The 20,722-nt window shown below is 35.6% G+C and overlaps 2 protein-coding genes across 2 annotated transcripts in view; one reads left to right on the forward strand and one right to left on the reverse strand.

The window, feature by feature from the left end:
- CTNNA3 (catenin (cadherin-associated protein), alpha 3) overlaps positions 1 to 20,722 on the forward strand; it is a 561,928-nt gene that overhangs the window by 157,682 nt on the left and 383,524 nt on the right. The window lies entirely within an intron of this gene.
- LRRTM3 (leucine rich repeat transmembrane neuronal 3) overlaps positions 7,903 to 20,722 on the reverse strand; it is a 92,107-nt gene continuing 79,287 nt past the window's right edge. The window contains exon 3 of the mRNA XM_009325825.1: positions 7,903 to 9,560. Within this exon, the coding sequence (XP_009324100.1) occupies positions 9,351 to 9,560 (210 nt within the window). The 3' untranslated portion in view covers positions 7,903 to 9,350. The remainder of the gene's footprint in view (positions 9,561 to 20,722) is intronic.

Genomic DNA, 20,722 nt, shown 5'->3' on the forward strand with positions numbered 1-20,722 from the left:
TTGAGATGTCCAAACAGAATGAAGTATTCAAGCTGAAAAGATAACATCAGTTCAGATAGTATTGTCTTAATATAGATACTGTGTTACTATCCCATCCTTCTGACGTAACATAACATCTTATTCACCTATTTTTACTGCCATGGCAGATGAGGTAGACAGCTTGTTGAATCTAAATGTCATCATGTTCACTCCCCTTCCCCAGAGGATTAAATCTGATTTGGGACCAGCTTGATTTGTGCCTTCCCATTTTCATTACTTCCTGTTTACTTGCTTATCTTAATCTGTTACTGTAATGACCAGTTACACAGTTTTGTCAAGTCCTTCATAGTTGAACTGTTTTAGTCTTCCTGTTACGTCTGCTTCTCTTACTGTTTTCTCTCCTTTCTTTCTCCATTTTACACATCTACCCCTTTTTCTGTATAGATAGAATTATTTTTTTTCGTAGTAGGATGTATTGCCTAAAGTTTGTCGCATAGGAGAAGATGTTTTTCATTGAAATGCTGATTAATTTTTGGACAACTTTAATGGAGATACTGGCTTTGTGTGAGAAATAACTGTAAGGATCTCAAGAGTTGTTACTGGTAGCTAGCACATTCCACCCTCATTCTTAATTGCTGGTTTGCTTATTTATCTCTTCAGCCAGACAGTAAACTTATAAAACAACTCATACTATTTCAGCTTAGTTGACCTGTTGATACTACAATAGGTATGTTAAAGATTTTCCTTTTATAACGCTTGCTTGGTTTTTTTAATTATTTTCCAATGTTACCTTTATAACTGAGAGTCTTGAAAACTGAGGTGTTAATGGAAAAATATAAAGCATAGCAGACCTCTGCTTTTGATAGGCAGCATCATGTCCTCATTGCCCCATGTAATTGAATTAGTTTTCATATAAGCAATATTTCAGTGTCCTTACGTATATTATTATTTGTTTATATATTTTTAAATAATTCTGTCTTTGATTTACTTTTCCATTTCTCTTGGTTTCCCTAAAGTCCTCTTAGGTGAAACAGGTCATTAGCAGTAAGTTATTTTTAACATAAAAGCACTTGATTGAGGCTCTAATATAGAGTTATTTATTTGCCTCCCAGAGCAGTTAGAGAATAGAGATTTAAATATTTGCATATGTGGGCCTTTTCTTCTTTTTTTCTGTGGTCAGTTATTCCTTTTAGTTCATGCATATAAGGCCGGCTTTTTTATCCCTCTTAATGATTTACATTTGGATACTGTCTTACTGATTACTCATATATACAGAAGATATTTAGTGCTAGAGAAAATGGAAATAAAATGTTTTTCATTTGGGAGGAGGGCAGAAGCCTTTTTCGTTATCAGTGTGTATTCAGTCCAGACTTAAATTTAATCCTTCTCATCTCCTATTTTATTTAGTGCCTTATTAGCCTGTACCTCCTTTTAAAAACCAGCCTTAAATATCTTCTGTTCTAGCGCCATATAGTTTTTGACAATACATTTTTTTGTTCCTGCAGCATAACTTAGTTGCATCTGTGATGTTTATATCCCCTTTCTTTACATCCTCTGAGGAGTAACACTGAATTATCTCTGTATTTAAATCACTTCAAGTTTTAGCTAGCAATGTGAGTGTTTTATTTCAGTATCCATTGTATTTTTGTGGTATTAGCAATGCCCCTGCATAAATTTCCCCCCCTCCGAATTTTGTAAAAGAAAAACTTAAACACAAAGTCTTACAATAAGCCATTAATGCGTATTTGTGGAAGCACAAATTACTTCATTCTTTTTCTAAGAATAATTTTAGGTTTTAGTATTAGCATTTATTAGCATTTAATACTTGCATATTAAATGTACCGGTCATCGAATATAATTTAGCAGTATAAATGAGCTGAAATCTTCTTAATTTCAGTGGGTTTCTTAATTTCTTTGCTAAAGAAAAGGTGGAACTTCAAAAATCCTGAGGCAAAATGCATGCAGGTAGGGAAGAAAAGAACGAACAAGTGCCAAACCTTGTGAATATGGGAGAAGAGACTGGCAGTGATTTACATTTGAGTTGTCATTTTAAATTTAAACCATGAGACTGATCCTGTAGTGCAGAACAGAGACAGATCTTTATGCCTGTTTGAGATCCAGGTATCCTAAGCGAGATTCTTTGTAGATTCAAGGAGTTATTCAAAGAAATAAATGGAAGAAAGCTTCAGGGAAAAAGTAGCATAGAAATAGCTATATTTAAGCCAGACAGTAGACAGGATTATGAATCCCGTTTTACCAATCTTACAAATCATAATATCTTAAAAATGGAAACAGAAATTTAATCAGTAATGCTTATTCCGAACCAGGTTCACTAACTCCATTCCTATTTAAGTATTTAATTTTAAAAGATTTTTTTTTTTTTAAATGTACCGGTCATCTTCACAAGCAGAGCATCTGTCTTTCTTAAAGCTCAAATTTTGGAAAATATCTTACTTTCTTCTCTTAAAACATTATGAGACTTCCAGTCAGTAGTAACCTGTATGGCATTTTTCAAGGTGGCCATGGCATGTATTGGTGTAGACCTCCAACAGCTACAAGTAGCAATTAGGTTAGGCATAAGGAAAAATATTCTAATAGCAAGAGTAGTTAAGCATGGATACTGATTGATGTAGATACTGTGTTCCCCAGAGACTAAAGGTTTTTGAAGAAGTTAGAGAAGCATCTATCATAGTAAAGTTCATTTTGCTTTTAGATGGGAAGGACATCATGTTCACCCCTTCCAGTTCCACTTTTAAAGTTTGTGTTGTAATCACTTGATGGAAGTGGAATTAGGACAATTTATACCGACATCTATTAATCATATGTATTCAAGGCTTTAGGGTGCAAAGAGACAAAAAAACCCCCAAAACAAAGACCAACAACACCTTGTGTAGTGGTAGAATGAAAAAAAAGGTTGATTTTTATTAGCATGTTATAGCATTAGCATATTTATATTTGCAACATCTAGTGGTGAAGTAAAAGGCACTTGAGTCAGACAAGCTTTAGCATGTGCTCGGTAGGCAGCAAACCTGTTCAGCTCTGGAGATGGATACCTGAAAGGCATTTAACACTTTTTTTTCCCTCCAGTAGCGCAGCCTGAATATTTTTTTTTTTGCTTCTGGCATTCTCAATTGTGACAGTTAGAACTTGGAGAAAGAGGCAAGTTGCAGAAGTATAAGAAAAAGAAATATGAACTGTCTAGATAATGCTAAAGCAGAAGACAAGAAAAAAAAAATCTTCTTCATGAATCTTATTTGCATATTCAGGTATACCACTGATAGGTATATTTTTTCCTTTCCTGAAAATGAGAATAAGGCTTTTGGATAATGAAGTCTAGACTAATTGTGCGAGTTTACAAGTTCTTTAAAAATAAAGTTACCAACAGCAAGACGTAAAAGGGAGGTGCATCAGCATTACTAGAAAAATAAATCGGTTCCATTATTTCTTTTGAAAGAATAAATGACAACAAAATGTATTCAATATGAATGGTTCAGTTAATGGCTTTCCATGCCTCATTTATGACACACTCTTGTATAAAACTACCAAAATTATTGAAGTGCAGAGTGCTGGAGGGACACGTTGTTTTCTTTTAATGAGTATTCTCATCCCTAGTTGATGAGTTTTTGTTCTCTAAGCAGCACAAAATTAGTACATACAATGTTTGAATTATTTGGCTTTGATATATGTTTCATTGGTGCAATCACTTTATGATTAGATTGTAGATAGAACTATTGCTGAATTGCATCCACCTTAAAAGCCTATTTCTTATGGAATACAAAGTGGAAGGTACTCTCTGTGACAGTTGGAAAAAAACATATTCTTATATAACTGAACATTTTTAATTCCTTTAGTGTTTATTACAATAATATCCATCCTGTTTATGTCAGTTGGCCTAAGGCAATTAATAAGGCAATCATCAAACATTAATGTTAATCCAAAGAAATTCCATACTAATGTAACATTAATTAATGCTCGCTTGTTACATGTGTCATGTCTATAGTGGCGACACTATTATGAATGTATTACAGCTTTAATGTAACAGGACTGGGTGTAATGAATTCCATGTTGCAGGCTCATTTTCTATTACATAGCAGGTGCTCCTTTGTAGTTAACCATCTAAAGAGGCAGTTTTAAGAATGAGTTATTTACATGCAAAATTGATCTTGATGAAGTAGAATATAAGCTCCATGCCATGGGGGATTTTCACAGTTGTACACGCTGCGCTTCAGCTTACATAAAAATTTTTGGCAAGGTTCTAGTGGCAAAATGTTAATTCCTTAGGTGTTTATTAAAGTAACGTTAATCATGAACTCTGATGATGTTCACGTTGATTTATTCTGAAACTTTATAATTAAAATTAATCAGATTCTATAATTAGGTAGAGCAGGAAAATGGAATTTGGCCTTGTTACTTTATAATAGAACTATTAATTCACTTAAATGTTAGAATTTTTTGAGGAATTTAATGAACATCTGCTTTTAAATATGGATCATACAGTGAAACTTGTATCTAATAAGAGGTTCGTGTGTGTCTTTCTGTGTTGAAAAGTGTTTTGCAGTACTTTGTGAGAAACAGGCTTATTTTTTGTTTACCACTGTGGTGGACTTGAGAAAGCTGAAAAGATATTCTGCTTTCTGGTGAGCTGAATCTTGATTTTAAGAACCCCCCCAAGGGAAATCTGATAATTAAATCTACAGGGTTTCAGATAATATCTGTACTTTAGATGACTGAATGGATGTTATTCAAGCTACCTGGAAGTCATCAGTCTGTCATTATTAATTACGTGATAATCATATTTCTGTGTCAAAAATGGAAGTGAAAAGTGTTATTATTACACTACTCCATCATTCATTTCTACTAGAACAAAGAAAAGAGGCAGCTTTTCTTGTCAAATTAAATTTACTTTCTGCAGGACTTGTGAGCATTACAAATTTATATGGCTTCAAAGGAGCCGTGTACACATTCAAAGAGGGACTATTAAGATACCACATTTGGCTCAGTAAGTCCCTGACCTACAAATTGTTGGGGACTGTAGGGGCATTCTGGGGAAATACTGCTGTGTGCTTGCCCCATTCTTCAGTTCTTCTTTGGGTTTCATCTTTCAGCTGCTGTTTGAGACAGGTTATCAAGCCTAGGTGTACCTTTGGTCTGACCAAGTAAAACCATTATTATATTAATTTACAGATATTTATCCCTTTACTGGTAAGATTTGCTTTCAGGAAGCCCAAGCCCCTGAAACCCATGCAAAATTCTGGAGCAAAAAGATCTTTCCCTCAAGAGAGGACAATCAGGCTAGGGAACATGAGTTGAACTGTTCTTTCCCACCTGTTCAACAGACTATTTCTGCTAGACCAGTTGGGAACTAAATACAGCTGCTTGTATTTGACACTATGCATGATCATGTAATTTGTTTACATTAACCATCTTTGAGTACCTACGTTGCTAATAAAGCAATTACGAGAATTTATTACAGTTCCTTTGAGACTGGAATCCTGGCTTTATTTTTCTAGTCAGTGGTGTTGCCCTCGCAGTTTTGTTTTGTTTTGTTTTACCGTTCCTTTTATGGTTTTTGCACAATTTCTGTTCTCTTGTCCAATCCGAGGATTGGAAATAACAGTAAGAGATAAAAAATGCCTTGAGAGAGAAGGGGAGGAATTAGGTGGCTGTCAGTAAAGCAAGCTAGTACACAACTTCTGAGGCTGGTACATTTTCTGTTTGTTGTATGTTGCCAAAAGAAGTCTGATATTTGTGATGTATCTCTGAAAACTGTGTACATATATATATATTTTTTTTTTGTTAGTGATAGCTCTCAGATCCCTTGCGAAAAGTTCGTACAATGCCTTATACTGCAAATTTTGATCAGTTTTTAATTGAAACAGTAATTTGCTTTCTTGTATAGATGTTATTTTGGTTTGTAATTTTTTTATATACTGTCTTGAGACATATGCAGTAATTTGTCAGATTAATCATTAATCTTCTTATATACCTCCTTCTTTAGATAGGACCTCCATTCAGATACTTGTGCTCAATTTCCTAATGGGTGTTTCAACCCTGTAAATTGCTGTACAAGCATGATCCACTGATGGATGGTGTGAATTGTTGCTTGTAGCTAGATTTATTTTTAAAATTGTCTGTTTTTTTTTATTGATAGAGGTTATACTCTCTGTTAGTTTGTATTTTGCAAGCATAATGAATTCGCTCAGCTGTTTCTTGATAAAATCACCTACTAGGGTATGGTGGTGTCACTTAACTGTAAGACTGAGATTGGTGCTGTTGGCTACCTCTCTTTCTGGTTTATGGATCTTATTGCAAAGGGAAATGATATATGAAAGTGACACTCTGTAAATAAATATTTGAACCCATAGGCTCAGCCAACCTTCTTCTTGCTAACTTGTAGGTTAGAAGACTGGGGCTTTATTAAGTGATACTGTTTTGTTTTGTCCACATAACTAGAGCATTTACTATTTCTGTGCACTCCGGGTCAGTATAGAGCTGGCAATAATCTGTTGGAAAGCAGGAGTACACACACTAACATAGGACCTTAGGAGTGAGTCCTTGTTTGGGTTAGCTTAACCTAGATTTTTTTCATGATACGGATTTTTTAGGGAAGGTACCTACCTGCCATCTAGTTTTCTTGAAGACATCCATCTTGTTGAGAATAGCAGATTTTGGGTTGATGTAGTCCATTAAAAAAGTGGTATCCAGTTATATGTATGGAAACTATGTTTTAACACTGTAGATTTGGGGTGGGCATGTATTCCACCGCTGCTTTGGGCCCTGGGATGTTTTATCTGTCTTGCAGAGCACTGGAATGGCCCATTGGGGTTACAGAGAGCCTGGCACTACGAATGCCCAGGAAGTTGATTGTGGTAGTATAGCAGACCTGTGAGGTGCAGAATCGCGGCTACTTCCGTGACCATGCTATTCTCCCGTTTGTCTCTCGATACGTTGGTCTGAAACGACAAGTCTTTCAGGAGAGGTCCAAGACAAACCAGATTCGTTAATGTATGCTTCATTATTGAGGAAAAGAAACAAGAGGAGAAACGTTTGTGCGTACGTGAATATATACCTAGTTGTGCTTGTTGAACCAGATAGGTCAAAAAGATTGTGTGTCTCTTGGCATAAGAAACTATTTTCCTTAGCCTAAGTTCATTAGAGTGTCTAACATTGAAAATATTCATGTTATACAGTTCTCCATAAATTAGAAGTACATGGAGCCTTTGAACATTCGTGCATTTTGAGTAACCGTATCAGTGCTAGGACCACGTTCACACACCATAAATATTTGAGGGCAGTGCATCAAGGTAAAGAATAGGAAGGACAGAGTAAGAATAACTGAAATAATCTTTTGGGAGGATGGTATTTGATCCTAACAGCTCAGGCCTTCTATTATGACCAGAATGCCTAAACATTAAACCTTAAAAACAACTTTGAAATGAAGCAGTTAACTTCTTCCTGCAGTACAAAAGTCACTCGACTCCAGAATGACACCTGCATTTTTTGTTTCATTTTATAATTAGCAAAATGTATTTTCAAACTGTGCATAGTAAAATTCCAGCACTGCAGAAGGTGACCAGAAATTCAAGAACCCATGTAGTAAATAAGAAACAGAAGTGTGGAGGTTTAAGATGAGTCTTAAAAAGGCAAGTAATGTTTTGAATAGCAAATAATTTATGCAAAACATGTTACAAAATCTAGGATGCTAAATAAATAACCAATACAATGTATTCTGTTTTGACACTTTGTTTCCACTTAAAAGATAGTGAATGCAGATTCATTTGTTAACAATATTTTGAAGCTATTTTTCATTATATTTGTTTTATATTTTGTACAAACAGTTGAACTGTAATTTTAAATTTCAGTCTTCTGCTTTGAAGCTACATGAAAATATGGTGGGATAAACATTCAGAAAAATAGATTTGTGGTTATATAATTTCTCTTTATTATAAAAAAGTTGCTTCACCATATGAAACTTTTTTCTCCTATATTTTGGAAGGCTCATGTTCCCTTTTTATATTTCACCGAGTTGGCATGATATAATGTGTTTCTAATTTCTGTAATCTTTTATGATTACAACATGAGGGTAGTATTATAAAAGTTATTCTCATACAGTCTTGAGAAGTCTTGGAGATTTAAAACTGAACGATGGGATATAAGAATGCTTCAATCCAGATATTAAATGGTAGACAAATAAACAATGTAGTAATTGTTAAAGACTTAATACTACATTTTTTTTGTATTTAAAGGTTTTGGTTTTTTTTCTTAGCTTGATGTATCATAATGTTAAAGGACTATTAACCTTTACCATTTGGTCTGAATTACTATACTTTTCAGCAAAGTAGAGGTTTCTTACTTTTGAGTAACATCTTACATTCTAGGAGCAGTAGTGTAACTCTAAGGGCTTGTTTCTGTTGCCACTTCTGTCAGCAGCTATCTTTGACAGAAGTAGGTTTTGGGCCCATTTGTCTTTAAGTAGAAATACAAATGCCTGATTTGGCAGGCTATACTTTCACAGCAGAGTTTGTAAAGACAGCTGCCTATTAAAGTCTCCTGTCCGTATTGTCTTGCAGAACAGTGAGACTTTACAAAACATCATCAGCATTGGCTAACAGTTGCATACATAAACTTTGTTGTTAAAATATATCTGTTTATCATTACATTTTTCTGGTTTAGAAATCAGGCTGTATTTCAAGGCAACAGGTAAGTTTGAGGAGAATTGTTAAATTTTTTTTTTATTTTCATTTATAAGAAAACTTGGCTCTGTATTTCAAGAATTTCTTAGAAGTCTGAACAGTTAAACCCTCCTTTTGGTTAATGCATTACTTCTGGAACCAGTAGATAAAATTCTACACATTAAACACGGTAAAAACAGTGCATATTCTGCAAAGGACAGAATTTTAGATTAAAGTTTTCTGGGCACAAAAGCAGTAACAAAATGATCCCTACGAAACAGAGTAACTTAATAACAACAAGAAATAACTTTTGTTAATTTGAAACTTCAGAAACTGAAACTTGTAAATTAAGCTGTAATTAAATTACGGTACTGTACATACCAGCTGTTCTTGGTAATTGAAACTTTACAATATGAAAAATACATTACATCTGTACAGTTTATACAGGTAGGTAGGATGAGTTTTGAAAAAGATTCACTTTAAGGGTCATACTCTGAAGTCAAAAAAATACTGCACAACTTAACTAATTACAAATTGTAGACTTGAAACAATTAATCTTTGTGATTCGTTTTTAATTTGAACAGGGATCTTAGAATCCATAATACTATGTCTTCTCATTTTTGTCCATAACATTACATAGAATTTGGCTGCAGCCTCTGCTACAAGAAAAAAAAAGACAGCAAAAAAAAAAAATCCCAGTTAAGCCAGCTGCTGACTGTGTTCCTTGATTCGTGCTGTTGTTGTTATTGTGCTCAGATCCAGATCAGTTTCTAAGTGTGTTTCCACTGTTTCTTCCTGGTTATTCGAGTCATAGGGCTTGTGAGCAAGCAGTTCATGATGTACTCCACAGTAACTTATTGTGGGCTGATCATAGGCAAGAAATGTTGACACATTCATAGACAATGGTATCTAGGGGAAAAACAAAGATGAAAACCAGCCAGTTACCAAAAGACATAATCAAATTGTACTTGCCTGAATTTGATGTTGAAGAAACAGACTGTCTAAAAACATTGGCTAATGCCAAATATAGTGCTGCATGTAAAAAAATCTCTTCCTTCTCTCTATCCCTCTACCCCCTCCACTCCACCCAAACCCTCTTCTTTACTAAGGTGTTTTAAGCCTAACCACTACCGCCTTTGATCTTGTGGCCCAGGGCTAGGTGTGTGCTTGAATGTGTTTGTGAGGATTAGGATGTTATTGAACTCAAATCATCTTTAGAATGTAATTAGCCTCTGCTAAAATCAATCTATCAGGGAGGAGAAAGAGGGGTGACTCAATTGGGGATATATGGAATATTTAAAACGAAATTTAAATGGCTTTTCAAGTTTAAGAGTGGTTAATGGATCTTGCTTGAATATATCAGTGGGTGTGATACCTTTGGTCTGCTGTAAAATACTCACAGATGACACGTTTCCTATTATTTATAGCATAAGCATCAATTTGAATCTAGCAGCTTTTAGTAAATATTGGACCGTGGTAGATGATAGCTTCATCCACTGTTATGCTATGGTAGCTCTGGAAGCTTCACTATTGCAGGTTTAATTCAAATACTTTAGGCTGAAAAGTTGTTAAAATTTTTTTACTATTTTCTTGGGGATTTTGAACTCACTTCAGCATAGAATTATTTATAATACACTGTAGAATCAGAGGTGAAATTAATACAGATTTTGAATGGTATGTATTTGTACTATTAGATTTATTTTTATGTATATTAAGAGAATCGAAGGATGAAAAGGGTGACTATATTGTAATGGCTGTGTGAGTCATGTGTTAAAGTATTTAAAAATCAGATTTCCAGTCCACTGTAAAACTAAAGAGAACAACTTTTATTCGTGACTTTTATTGTTCTCTTGCTGTTTTTTTGAAGACTGACTGAAATTAATAAAACTAAATATGAAGACAGGTAAGATTTAAAAGCATTTTAATTTGAAATATGAAATAATACAAACCAAAACTGTTTCTCATTAGCACAACTGGTTGATGCATTTGGATGTCCCACCTGTACCTCTATATGCTCATGACAGCACGTTGGAAGTCCCATTATAAAAACTGCTCATATGCTATGCAAAACATGGAGATAGACTGAAAAAGATAAGGAAATGGATGACTTTTCTACCTACATATGAGATATTGATAGCTCATAAAGAGCTAAATAACATTCAGCTTAGAAGATGGACGTAGGTAGCATATCATGTGATCACACTCTGAATTGGAAAAATATCAATTAAACCTGTGACAAAACTGTATCTTCATAGGATAGAATCAGAAAACCAGTGGAATGTATCTTTTTCTATCCTGACTCTCGTGTTTGAAAGACTTAAGGTTAAAGACACCATACTGTATTATAGGTGTCTGGTGATCTGTATCTTTTCACTGACAAAAATTCATGAGCTCTCTTTGCATTTCACGTAGCCACCTTGGGTGGTTTTTTGGGGGGGATTTTTTTGGTTTTTTGTTTTGTTTTGGGGTTTTTTTGTCCTCATGGATGAACACCTCAGGTTTTCTTAAAATAATGAAGAGACCTTACCTGAGGAAGAACTCTGGGATTTTAAATTCATGCAATAAGAAGAAATGCTCCACGTTTTTCCCCCTTCGTAAACACTAACAGTATCTTTTCTTAAACTATTGAACATTTCCTTTTACAGCTCAAAATGTATTTCCTAACCTCATTTCATGAATGTGGCACAATATTGGATGGTGTCACTGTGGGTATGGATTACTTTTGGAGGCTGCAATGCAATGAACATATACTGTCTCCTGCAGCTTTGCTCTCATGATAGAGGAAAGCCTACAGTGCTATGCTATGTCCTCATCATTACTGTGATCACATGCAGAACCCGGGCCCCTAAGTGATCTCCTCAAGTAGCAATTTCAATACAACCAACACAGTTCTTAAGCCCTACTGTAAGCAGGACTGATCCCCTCCCTCCCAGGTTGATTGTGCCTTCAGTTCCCATGGTACTGTAGGATAAAAACACCTCTGGTCCTCTTTGTACTTAACCTAAAGACCGCCATAAATTCTAGTTATGGAATGTAAGCAAAGCCACTTCCACCTCCATTCATTTCTGTTGACCAGACATATGTGCTTGAGAGATATACAGAATTTCTTGCTGAATGAACCACTTTAGTAAACACTGAGGCTAGAAGGTGTGAGGTGTCCCAAAGAGTGTACAAAAAGGAAAAGTGGCATAAAGGCTCTGGCTGTATGGGGGGGAATCATGTAGATGTGCTGGTACTTACTTTTTCTCTGCCCACTCAGCTAATTTGGTCACATTTGCGTTGTCCTTTCTTTAAAGGAGCAAAAGGTGATGAATGGCCTTGAATCACTAATGCCTATCCACACTTCCAAGGAAATCAGACAACCAGACAAAATTTTGTACGGTCTGGCTTCAAATGTGCTGTTGCCCACATTTTGGTTGGAATAGTCAATGAAGAGATATTTAGTGCTATATCTGTCAAAATAGAAGATATGGGTTGATATGCTTCCTAAAAATTAAAATCTGTGTCTGTGTGTTCAGAATAAGAGCTGAGGCTTGCATATATTTTTGAAAAATGTTTGTTGTATGTATGTTGGACTGGAAAAAGTGTGTGTGTGTGTTATGACCTTAATACCTGGTCATATTCTCAGTAGAAAATTTTTTCATGTAATGTATCTAAATTGCTGACATTTGATCATATTCTGTTTTCATTAATGTCAGAATAGAAAGAAAGCAGAAGGGAGGAAAGGAGCACTTTAACTGCTTCAGACCTATAGTCAGAAACAAGCTGATTATGGTTATGGGCTTGTTCTAATTTCTTTCTGATGGTCAGCAGTGTAAGGTGGGCTAAGCAAAATACATGTGCAATTGCCATGAAATGTAGACAATTGCATACATGCATTCTTTCATGCATACACATACAGGCCTGAGTGGGAAGCCACATAGGAGATCTAAGGCCTAGCTGAGATGAGAGAAACAGAACAACTTTTGGATTAATGACATTTTCCTTAGTCTGGTAAAGTTTCCATTCTGAAAAAAATTAGCTTGTGTGGTTCTCCATTGCTGTTTTCTGAAGTGATGTATGAAATTGTGTTGGCAATTCTACCTTATTCTGGGCAAATATGAACCAGGAACGATGGCACTCTTCAGAAGAAGCTGCACTGGTTCTCTTGTAACCAGGTCATTCCTGTAGAATGCAAAATCTGCATTTTAGAAAATTAGTGATATTCAGAGCTGTTATAAAATCTCCCAGATGGTTTCTTCTGACCTACCCCTTTTCTCTTGTTGCATCTTTTTTTCCTCCTTAAGTGTGTCCCCTTCTGTCTCTATTTCCTAGAATGGTCAGGGTCTGACCACCTGCCATGTTTCTTTTTAGTCTAATTATTTGGGGAAGGAGACTTCTTGGTCACTCCAGATCATACTGCAGCTCATTTGTAACCATCAGGTGAAGCTGCTACCAACTGCTGCTTTATTGCTGTCTAGGTGTGCTGGATCACTTTGGGCTTCTCAGGCTATAGTCCTGGAACAGAGATGTCAACCCTCATGGCATGGTAATTAAACAAGGAACATCCCTGTTTGTATTTCCTCCTTTGCATTTTTCATTCCTGTTTTCCTTCTGATAGTGGTATGTGTCTCAATAAAAGTTCTATCTTTATAAACCTCCTGTTCTTTGAACTTTTTTAAAAATTCAAATAACTAATACCACAGCATTTGTAATGATAGCTCTTGTCTCTTTGACAGCAATTCTGGAGTAAAAGCACTGCATTGTTTAATTACTAGTGATGTGTGAACTTCATATTGTTTGGAGTTCGGGTTCAGATGAGCATCCAAAAAGCCTCGGCTTATCTCAGATTTACAGTTCAGAAGCCTTAAAATTGCAATTACTATTCAAGGAAGCATCTGTCCTGCAAGCTGAATTTCATTGCATAGTATTAAATTTCTGCACAGTGTGTGTGTGTGGAAAGTTCCAGCAATCCTATATCTTTTCAGTAAGGAAGTCTAAAACTCTAGACTTGTTTTACATAGAAAATGTAGCTAAAAGGTTGCATTTACAAAACTGTATAGGAAGACAGAGTTTTTTAAAAAATAATTCTGTTCAGTCCTGACAAGAATTTAATCCAGTGTTCGGGATGTTGATGTTTTCACATTTCTGTTTTGATCCTCACCGGCAGTTGAAAAGTTACCACAGATTAAAAAGAAAGTTTGTTCTTTTAAAAAAGAGACTGAGAATTTGGTTCTGGCTTCTCTCTAGCAATTACAGAGATCTGCAGGAAATAGGTTATTTTATCCAGACTGCAGAAGTATATTCAGTACTAAACAGCTGTGAATTGGCTGGGGAGGGGAACACTTCTAGCTACAGATGAATATCTTGGCAGTCAGCAAAGATGGGAAAGGTTCTAGAAAAGGCATACAGCATTTATTAAGCTTCTGGTGTTGTGGCTGTGTTCTTATCTGATTGCTTGACCTTGGCTTGGCTTTCATGTGAAACAGAATTACATTTTTTTTTCTGAATTTATTGTATTTAGAATTAGAGGCAATAGTTTCAGTCTAAGGATTTTGGTATTTTGTTAAATTTAATGGACATGGAGTGTTCAAACCTCCTGGGGAGATTTCAAGACTCACCCACGGAATCCTGGAAATGAAAGCTTGGAAACTAAAGGCATAAGGGCATAGCCATAGACCTGGAGTGGCTTAAGAACGTAGGCATGGGAAAATATGATAGGGCAAAGGAATATTATCCATGGAGATGGCAGAGATAAGGACCTGAAAAACAGAAGATCATGAACAGGAGGGATGAAAATAAGTAAACCAGGTTGTACACTGAGATAGGAGAATAAAATGAGCTGAAGGATGGAAGCAATAGAAGTGATGGAGTTGTGATATATCATTCTGAAAATGTACAGAATATAGGAATGTCATTACAACATAGACACGGGAATATAATGTATCAGCATATGGTCAACATATGAGAATTGAATCTATTTCATATAGAAGTCAGTGGAATTTTGCTATTGGCTTCATTAAAAAAAAAAAGGAACAAGCCCTTGTAATATATACTAGGGAACCATAAAGGTTTTATTGGCATGAATCAAAATTAAATGCTTTATTCATGACCACTGTGAAGAATCCTGTTATTTCAAATGAACCTCAAAACAAATCTGATACTTTACCATCCATTAGTTTGTCTTTGTGATGTATTTGCCATATTATTTAAATTTATTGGAGGTTAAATTTTGAATAGTACTATTTTTGAATCCTTATGCATGTAAAACAGAAAAAGGCTTGGAAGGAATAAAATACCTTGGGTTTATTAGATAGAGTATACATTAGAATAAATTATAATTAATGTATTTAAGAAATCTTATCTAAATTGGCTCTTTCATGAATCTTAATAACCTGATTTCAGACTTTGAATTACAAGTGAGGGCAGTTTCTGTCTTCATTTGAACCCCCTGAATTCCTAGTTTCTCTCCTGTTTTCTATGCCTGTGAACCTCACTATTGAATACTGTTCTCAGCAAAGCATCACTGAACCCATTTTATTAATATTTACTAGCCAATATTTCTGGGATGTCTTTGATTGTTCTCTAAATACCCCTGTTTCCCACAAGCTTTTTTATTTGCAAATCACTTGTCAAATTGTGCTTTGTTTTTCCTACCTCTGTTTTCTCAGCCCCCTCTCAACTTCCCAGCTTGCATAGTCCAAACTTCATTATGCTGTTCTCTTTAGCATGGTCAGACACATTTACCTGTTTTCCTCTGTCACCTTCTGTCCTATTTTCCCATATTTCTCATCTGCATGTTTCTTATCTTGTCCCCTGCTTTTCCCTTCCATTTTTCGTAAGTCTTTACTTCACACAATGCCTGGTGACTTCTGCATCTGCCTTTTTCTCTCCAGTGACTCCATCCCTCTGCCAACCCACTGGTTCTGTCCTCTGGCCTACCCCAAGCTCATTCCACTGAAATGCATCTTATCCTACCCTCTCTGAGAGCTGCCTCTTGTAGCCAGAATGACCTTGCATAATGGAGGCTATAGGCACAGTTTCTCAGTTTTTCCTGTCTGCCTCTTTTCCATGCAGTCCTCCATAGGTGCCCTTTTGTTTTCACATGCAACATTGCGGGGTGTTGTAATGCCTATGCCAGATTTTACCACAGACCTTTCAGAACATTTTACCCTGTTTTCTATGTCCTGGTTTTCTCTCAAGAGGAACTGGTTTTCCCCAAATCCTTTTCTATTGCTCTCTAGCACTGTTATTTCCCTAAGATGGCTATATTAACTTGGTTGTTTCTGTTTCTTTTGTTGCTATAAGATGCAGAGAAAATGCTATATAAGAGTGTAATCCAAAAAGTCTTGTTCCAGTGCTGCTGGACTATAGCAGTTCTGTGAATTTTTGGACTTGTGTTAGAAACTACTACTCGTTCTGAATGGAGAAAACCAGTTGAATATACACCCCAGGCACAGTGTAGTAGCCTTGCAGATGCCCTGCTCCTTAGTGGTTACTGTTTTCTTGCAGTAACCTAGGTAGGTCTTGGAATGTTTGAAGTACTTTGCAGGTTCTGGTTTATTGATGAAGTTGCACAAGAATTACCTGAACACTCATTCAAGCTTCTTAACTGGCTTCTTCTTGAAGCTGAGTCGCTGTTCTTACGGAGTCTTAGGACAGGACTGCAGCAAGATTGTTCTGTACCTTCACCTATCTCTCCTGCCCCTGCACCGCCGCATTTAAATCCTCTCTGTGATTTAGGCAGGTCTTGCATGTAACAAGTCCCTTATTTTCTTTCTTAAGTAGCATGTCCAATGGCTTTCTGCGAAAGCCCTAGAGCTGTCTGGTAGGTATAGTTATGAAAAGAAAGTACCTATCTGATTATGATCTCGTGCCATTTCTTTCATTATCTGCTTCTTCAAGCATGTATTTACGTAAAAGTGCTGTGCTGTGAAACAAGGGAGATAATTAAACTCAAGCTTCTGTTAAAGGAATAGATAAACCTGTAATAGCCAATTTGTGACAGTCGTGAATTTACAGTTCAGATCCTCCTAGCTCCTCTACCAAAATGTAACTCAGCCATGGCGGTAAGGTTACCAGAAGTTACTTGGTGGTGGTGGTGGTATTTGCATACACTGTGAGGAGGCCTTACTGTAAGGCAATGAGTACCTTGGATTAAATTATTGTCCCTTTAAAGTGCTGAGAATGGACAGCTGCAAAAATTGCTAGTCACTTTTAAAGATCTTAGTTTTCCTTTAAACTTCTAAATTTTTAGGTGGTTGTTCTTTAAACCTTGTGTCTGCATATTTCAACCTTTCAAAGTCCAAATTCTAAAGGCTTGGGAAAGGGCAATATGTTGTTAGATCAGCTAGTGAGAACTTTGGCATGAAATGTTGTAAGGCATTGGTATTAATTCACCCAGCTTGTGAATGGCAGGGAGGAGTTATGTGAGTGAAGGAATGCGAAAGGAAGGATGTTTTCAAGCTTTTTCTGCTTCTCTCAAAATTCATTTCTACTCAGTTCAGGCTGTGATTAAAAACCTACCAAAAGTTTTGATAGTTTTTTTGGCAGTAACAATAGCTTTTGTTGAATAGCAAAATTTTTCTTCACAGAAACATTAAGTTAATGCCCTCTTGGTGAGCAAGAATTGGGTTTTCTATTCAAAGGCCACATCTGTCCAGATGTTGTACGTGATTTCAACATGAAAATTTCTCTTCTGTTGCTCAAGAACACCTGTTTTTCTTCGCTATGATTTTCCTTCTCTGCAGTAAATCTGGGCAATAAAGTACAGTAGTGATATGTTTCATGTGCTCTGCTTGAGTTTGGTAATTTTTCTATTCCAACGTGTTAATCTCTGGTTACCTAAATTGGGGTCCCACATTGTTAGAAATAAATGCAACTGAAATGAAACATGTATTACTATGCATCTGGTTTGTGCCCAATCTTCACTGCCATGTTAGACTAAATGTGTCATAACTACATTCTTATCAGAGAAAGGCAAGAGTGAGGAAGTGAAGGATGGATGAGAGGTGTGCATCACATCTGTATTTAAAGCTTTTTAAATCATCTGTTCAGTCACACTGAACGTGAGGACCAGATGTCTCCATGGCAATATAAGAAACATACTATTTCAAAGCTCCTGTTGAAGTAGCTGCTGCTTCTAGACTTTACTTGTTCTAGTGGCTGAATGCCCTGTGTTTATATTGATACCAAAAAAGAAAAAGCTTTAGTAAGTGTATGACTAGTATTATAGTCCGTCAGTAATAGTATTCTTATCTGCTCAATGTTTAACATGAATTTTAAGTAGTTTATGATGCAGCATATTCCCTGGGAGAGGAGGGTGGTGTTAAAAAGTAAAAATTGCCTTTAAAAACAAAGGCCAGTACTTTTGAACCTTTGTGTTGAATGTTGGACATGTAAATAGTAAGCTGATTTTTTCTGAGGGATGGGGGAGGGTACAGACAGCATTCAACCACTGTTGGGTTCCATGAGAAAACCATGCAAATTTTTTTTAGTTATGTCAATGTAGATTTGGTATCTTAATTTTAAAGTAGAAGGAATTGGCAAATTTTTTTCAGCAAGTTGAATATACTATTTTTGACAATGGCCTTTACCAGTTTTTGAAATGCCAAAGTGAACAGCTGCTAACAGCTGCTACAGAATATCACCCCTTTCTTTTTATTTTTAAGAAGTAGAAGACAAGGAAGAGGAGGAAGCAGAACTAAAAAGGTTTTATTTTTCATTCTGATTCAGTTCATTGGGGTTCAGACTAAGAAATAGTGAGCTGTGGTTTCCTAGTTGCTGGACATTTTGTCTTGCATGTTGTTAGTTTTCTCAAAATTTGAACGGGGTGACATTTGCTTAACATCTTTCCTTCCTGCAAAGAATGAGACATTTGTGGGATGAGAGCAATTTGTGACTTGATTAGCTTTAATTGCTTGCTTGGCTTTGAAAGCAGTATGTATTATATTTTATTTTAGTTAGACATTCATGTTAGCTATTACTGTTAAAAAATGAACAAGTTATAAATACTGTTCTGCCTGACAAGGTAAATATCTACTCTGCCTTTTTGAGGGTTTTTTATTTGTTTGTGAGTGGGGGTTCTTTTGGTTTGGTTTGGGCTGGTTTTTTTGTATGGTGGTTTTTGTTTGTTTTTTTTCCTTTAACAGCCTGCAGTTTTGGACTTTTTTTTTTTTAAATAACAGTCCTTCAAGTTCTAATGTAGTAAATTGAATTAGAGAAGTAGGTATGACAGTGTATGATTATGAGTGAAAATTTATCCTTTCAGTTAATGCATTCTTTGAAATATGCTTCATAATATTTAATAATAAGGTGTATATTGCCTTAAAGTATTTCTAAAAATGTTATTACAATTAGATCCATATCTCTTGAGCGCTAACCTTTATAGTTTTCTGATTTGTTTTTCATTTGTATACAAAACTTGGTGTTTATTGATAGGCTCTGAAGGCATAATTACTGAAGTATCATTTAAAAAAGACAGCTCTGAAATTTGTGGGACTAAAAGTAAATAAACACAGATAAAGCTTTTACTTTAGAAGCTGGATAAATGATGGATTCAGTTCAAAGTGTTAGATAGCAAGCATTTGTGACATATAGAAAAAGCTAGCTATTTTTGTCTTAGTAAAGTTTGTTGCAGCTTGGAGAACCTGACCATCATAGTGTATCTTAGTTATAATTCATTATTTAGCAATCAATAGATAATCTTAAAATATGAAGAATTGGCATGAATAAAAAGCACATGAAAAAGACACCTTTGAGAAGTAAATACTGCATTTGTAGAGATGTGTCAAAGACAGTATGTTTGTAAGCCACACGTATGTGGGTAGATGTGTATATATTGTATGCATACACTTTTAAGTCTTGTGGACAGCCCTAAAAGAGGTCAGTACAGCTCCTTCCCTTCTCCTCTGCAAGTCTTAGAATACTAAAAAGGAAACTAGACTTTATCGATATGTAGAAGGAAAGGGAGCTGAATGAAAGGAACCAATGAGATTAGTTTTATTTATGTTATAGATTTTTTTCATATTTTGGGGAGGTCTATCTCCCTTAAAAAAACCCCTATTGTATCATAGAGTTGAAGAAACAACGTATTACAGTTAAGTTTAGAAAAACTTGTCCAAGCCAGGCTTAGTTAAACATTAGAGTGCCTTGTTTAGTTAAATACCCTAGGGCCTGGTCATGCAGAATGTCTTGCAGAAACCGAAGGGAAGACTTTGTTTAGAAGAGCTCTGTGCATGGTATTCTGTGGTATTCCTCTTAATGAGCAAAAATCGCTGAAGAGTGGCTGTATCTAATATCTAATCAGTTACAGCACAGACTGCAGTTATTTTTACAGATTTTCATTAAGTGTGATTGTTTTGGTTGATAGTTGAACTTTTTGGCCCATCATAGGGCTGTAAGTAGGTTTTTTTGAGGACTCTATTCCTCAAAGGTTAGATTCTGATATATTGGATAGGCTTCTGTAGAGTGTGATTAATATGATCTTATTTTCTTTATCCTTCTCTAATTATTTTAATGTAACAAGCAATTTTAATATCCCCTAAGTGCTATAACAGGCAATCTCATTACTTTTCATCAGGCTTGTTTACAGAGACATAAAACAGCAGCAAAATAAATAACACTGAATAAACCAGAAGTTGAAGTATTACCTACTCTGAGTATTCAGATCCACTAGTCAGACTCGGAACAAGTCATGAGCCTAATCTTAAGGAAAGGAGGGTATTTTTGTTGATATGATCTTTAGCTTCTTGTTTACTTTTTGGTGTGTGAGCAGTTGGGGAATATTATATAGCTTTTCTATCTAACTATGAAGACTAGGTTCTAACTTTAGTGAAAGCTGAAGTTCTTAAAGTTCCAATAGTAGGGGCTTTAGGAAATATCAGGAAACAATAATACTGGTGATATAGAAGTCTTCCTTCTTCCATTTTGCCCTTTCTCTCTCTGTTATCTCCCAACTGTTAACTCTTCTTTCTTACTTCTCTTGTTTTATTGTTTTCCCTCTATATCTGACTTTAAGAGGAAGCATCCTTCTTATTATGAACCGTATTAATCATTTGTGTAACCTCTCCATCTTCCAGTTATATTATTGT

The sequence above is a fragment of the Pygoscelis adeliae genome, unplaced genomic scaffold (genome assembly GCF_000699105.1).
Source record: "Pygoscelis adeliae isolate BGI_AS28 unplaced genomic scaffold, ASM69910v1 Scaffold4, whole genome shotgun sequence".
In the NCBI taxonomy this organism is placed as follows: domain Eukaryota; kingdom Metazoa; phylum Chordata; class Aves; order Sphenisciformes; family Spheniscidae; genus Pygoscelis; species Pygoscelis adeliae.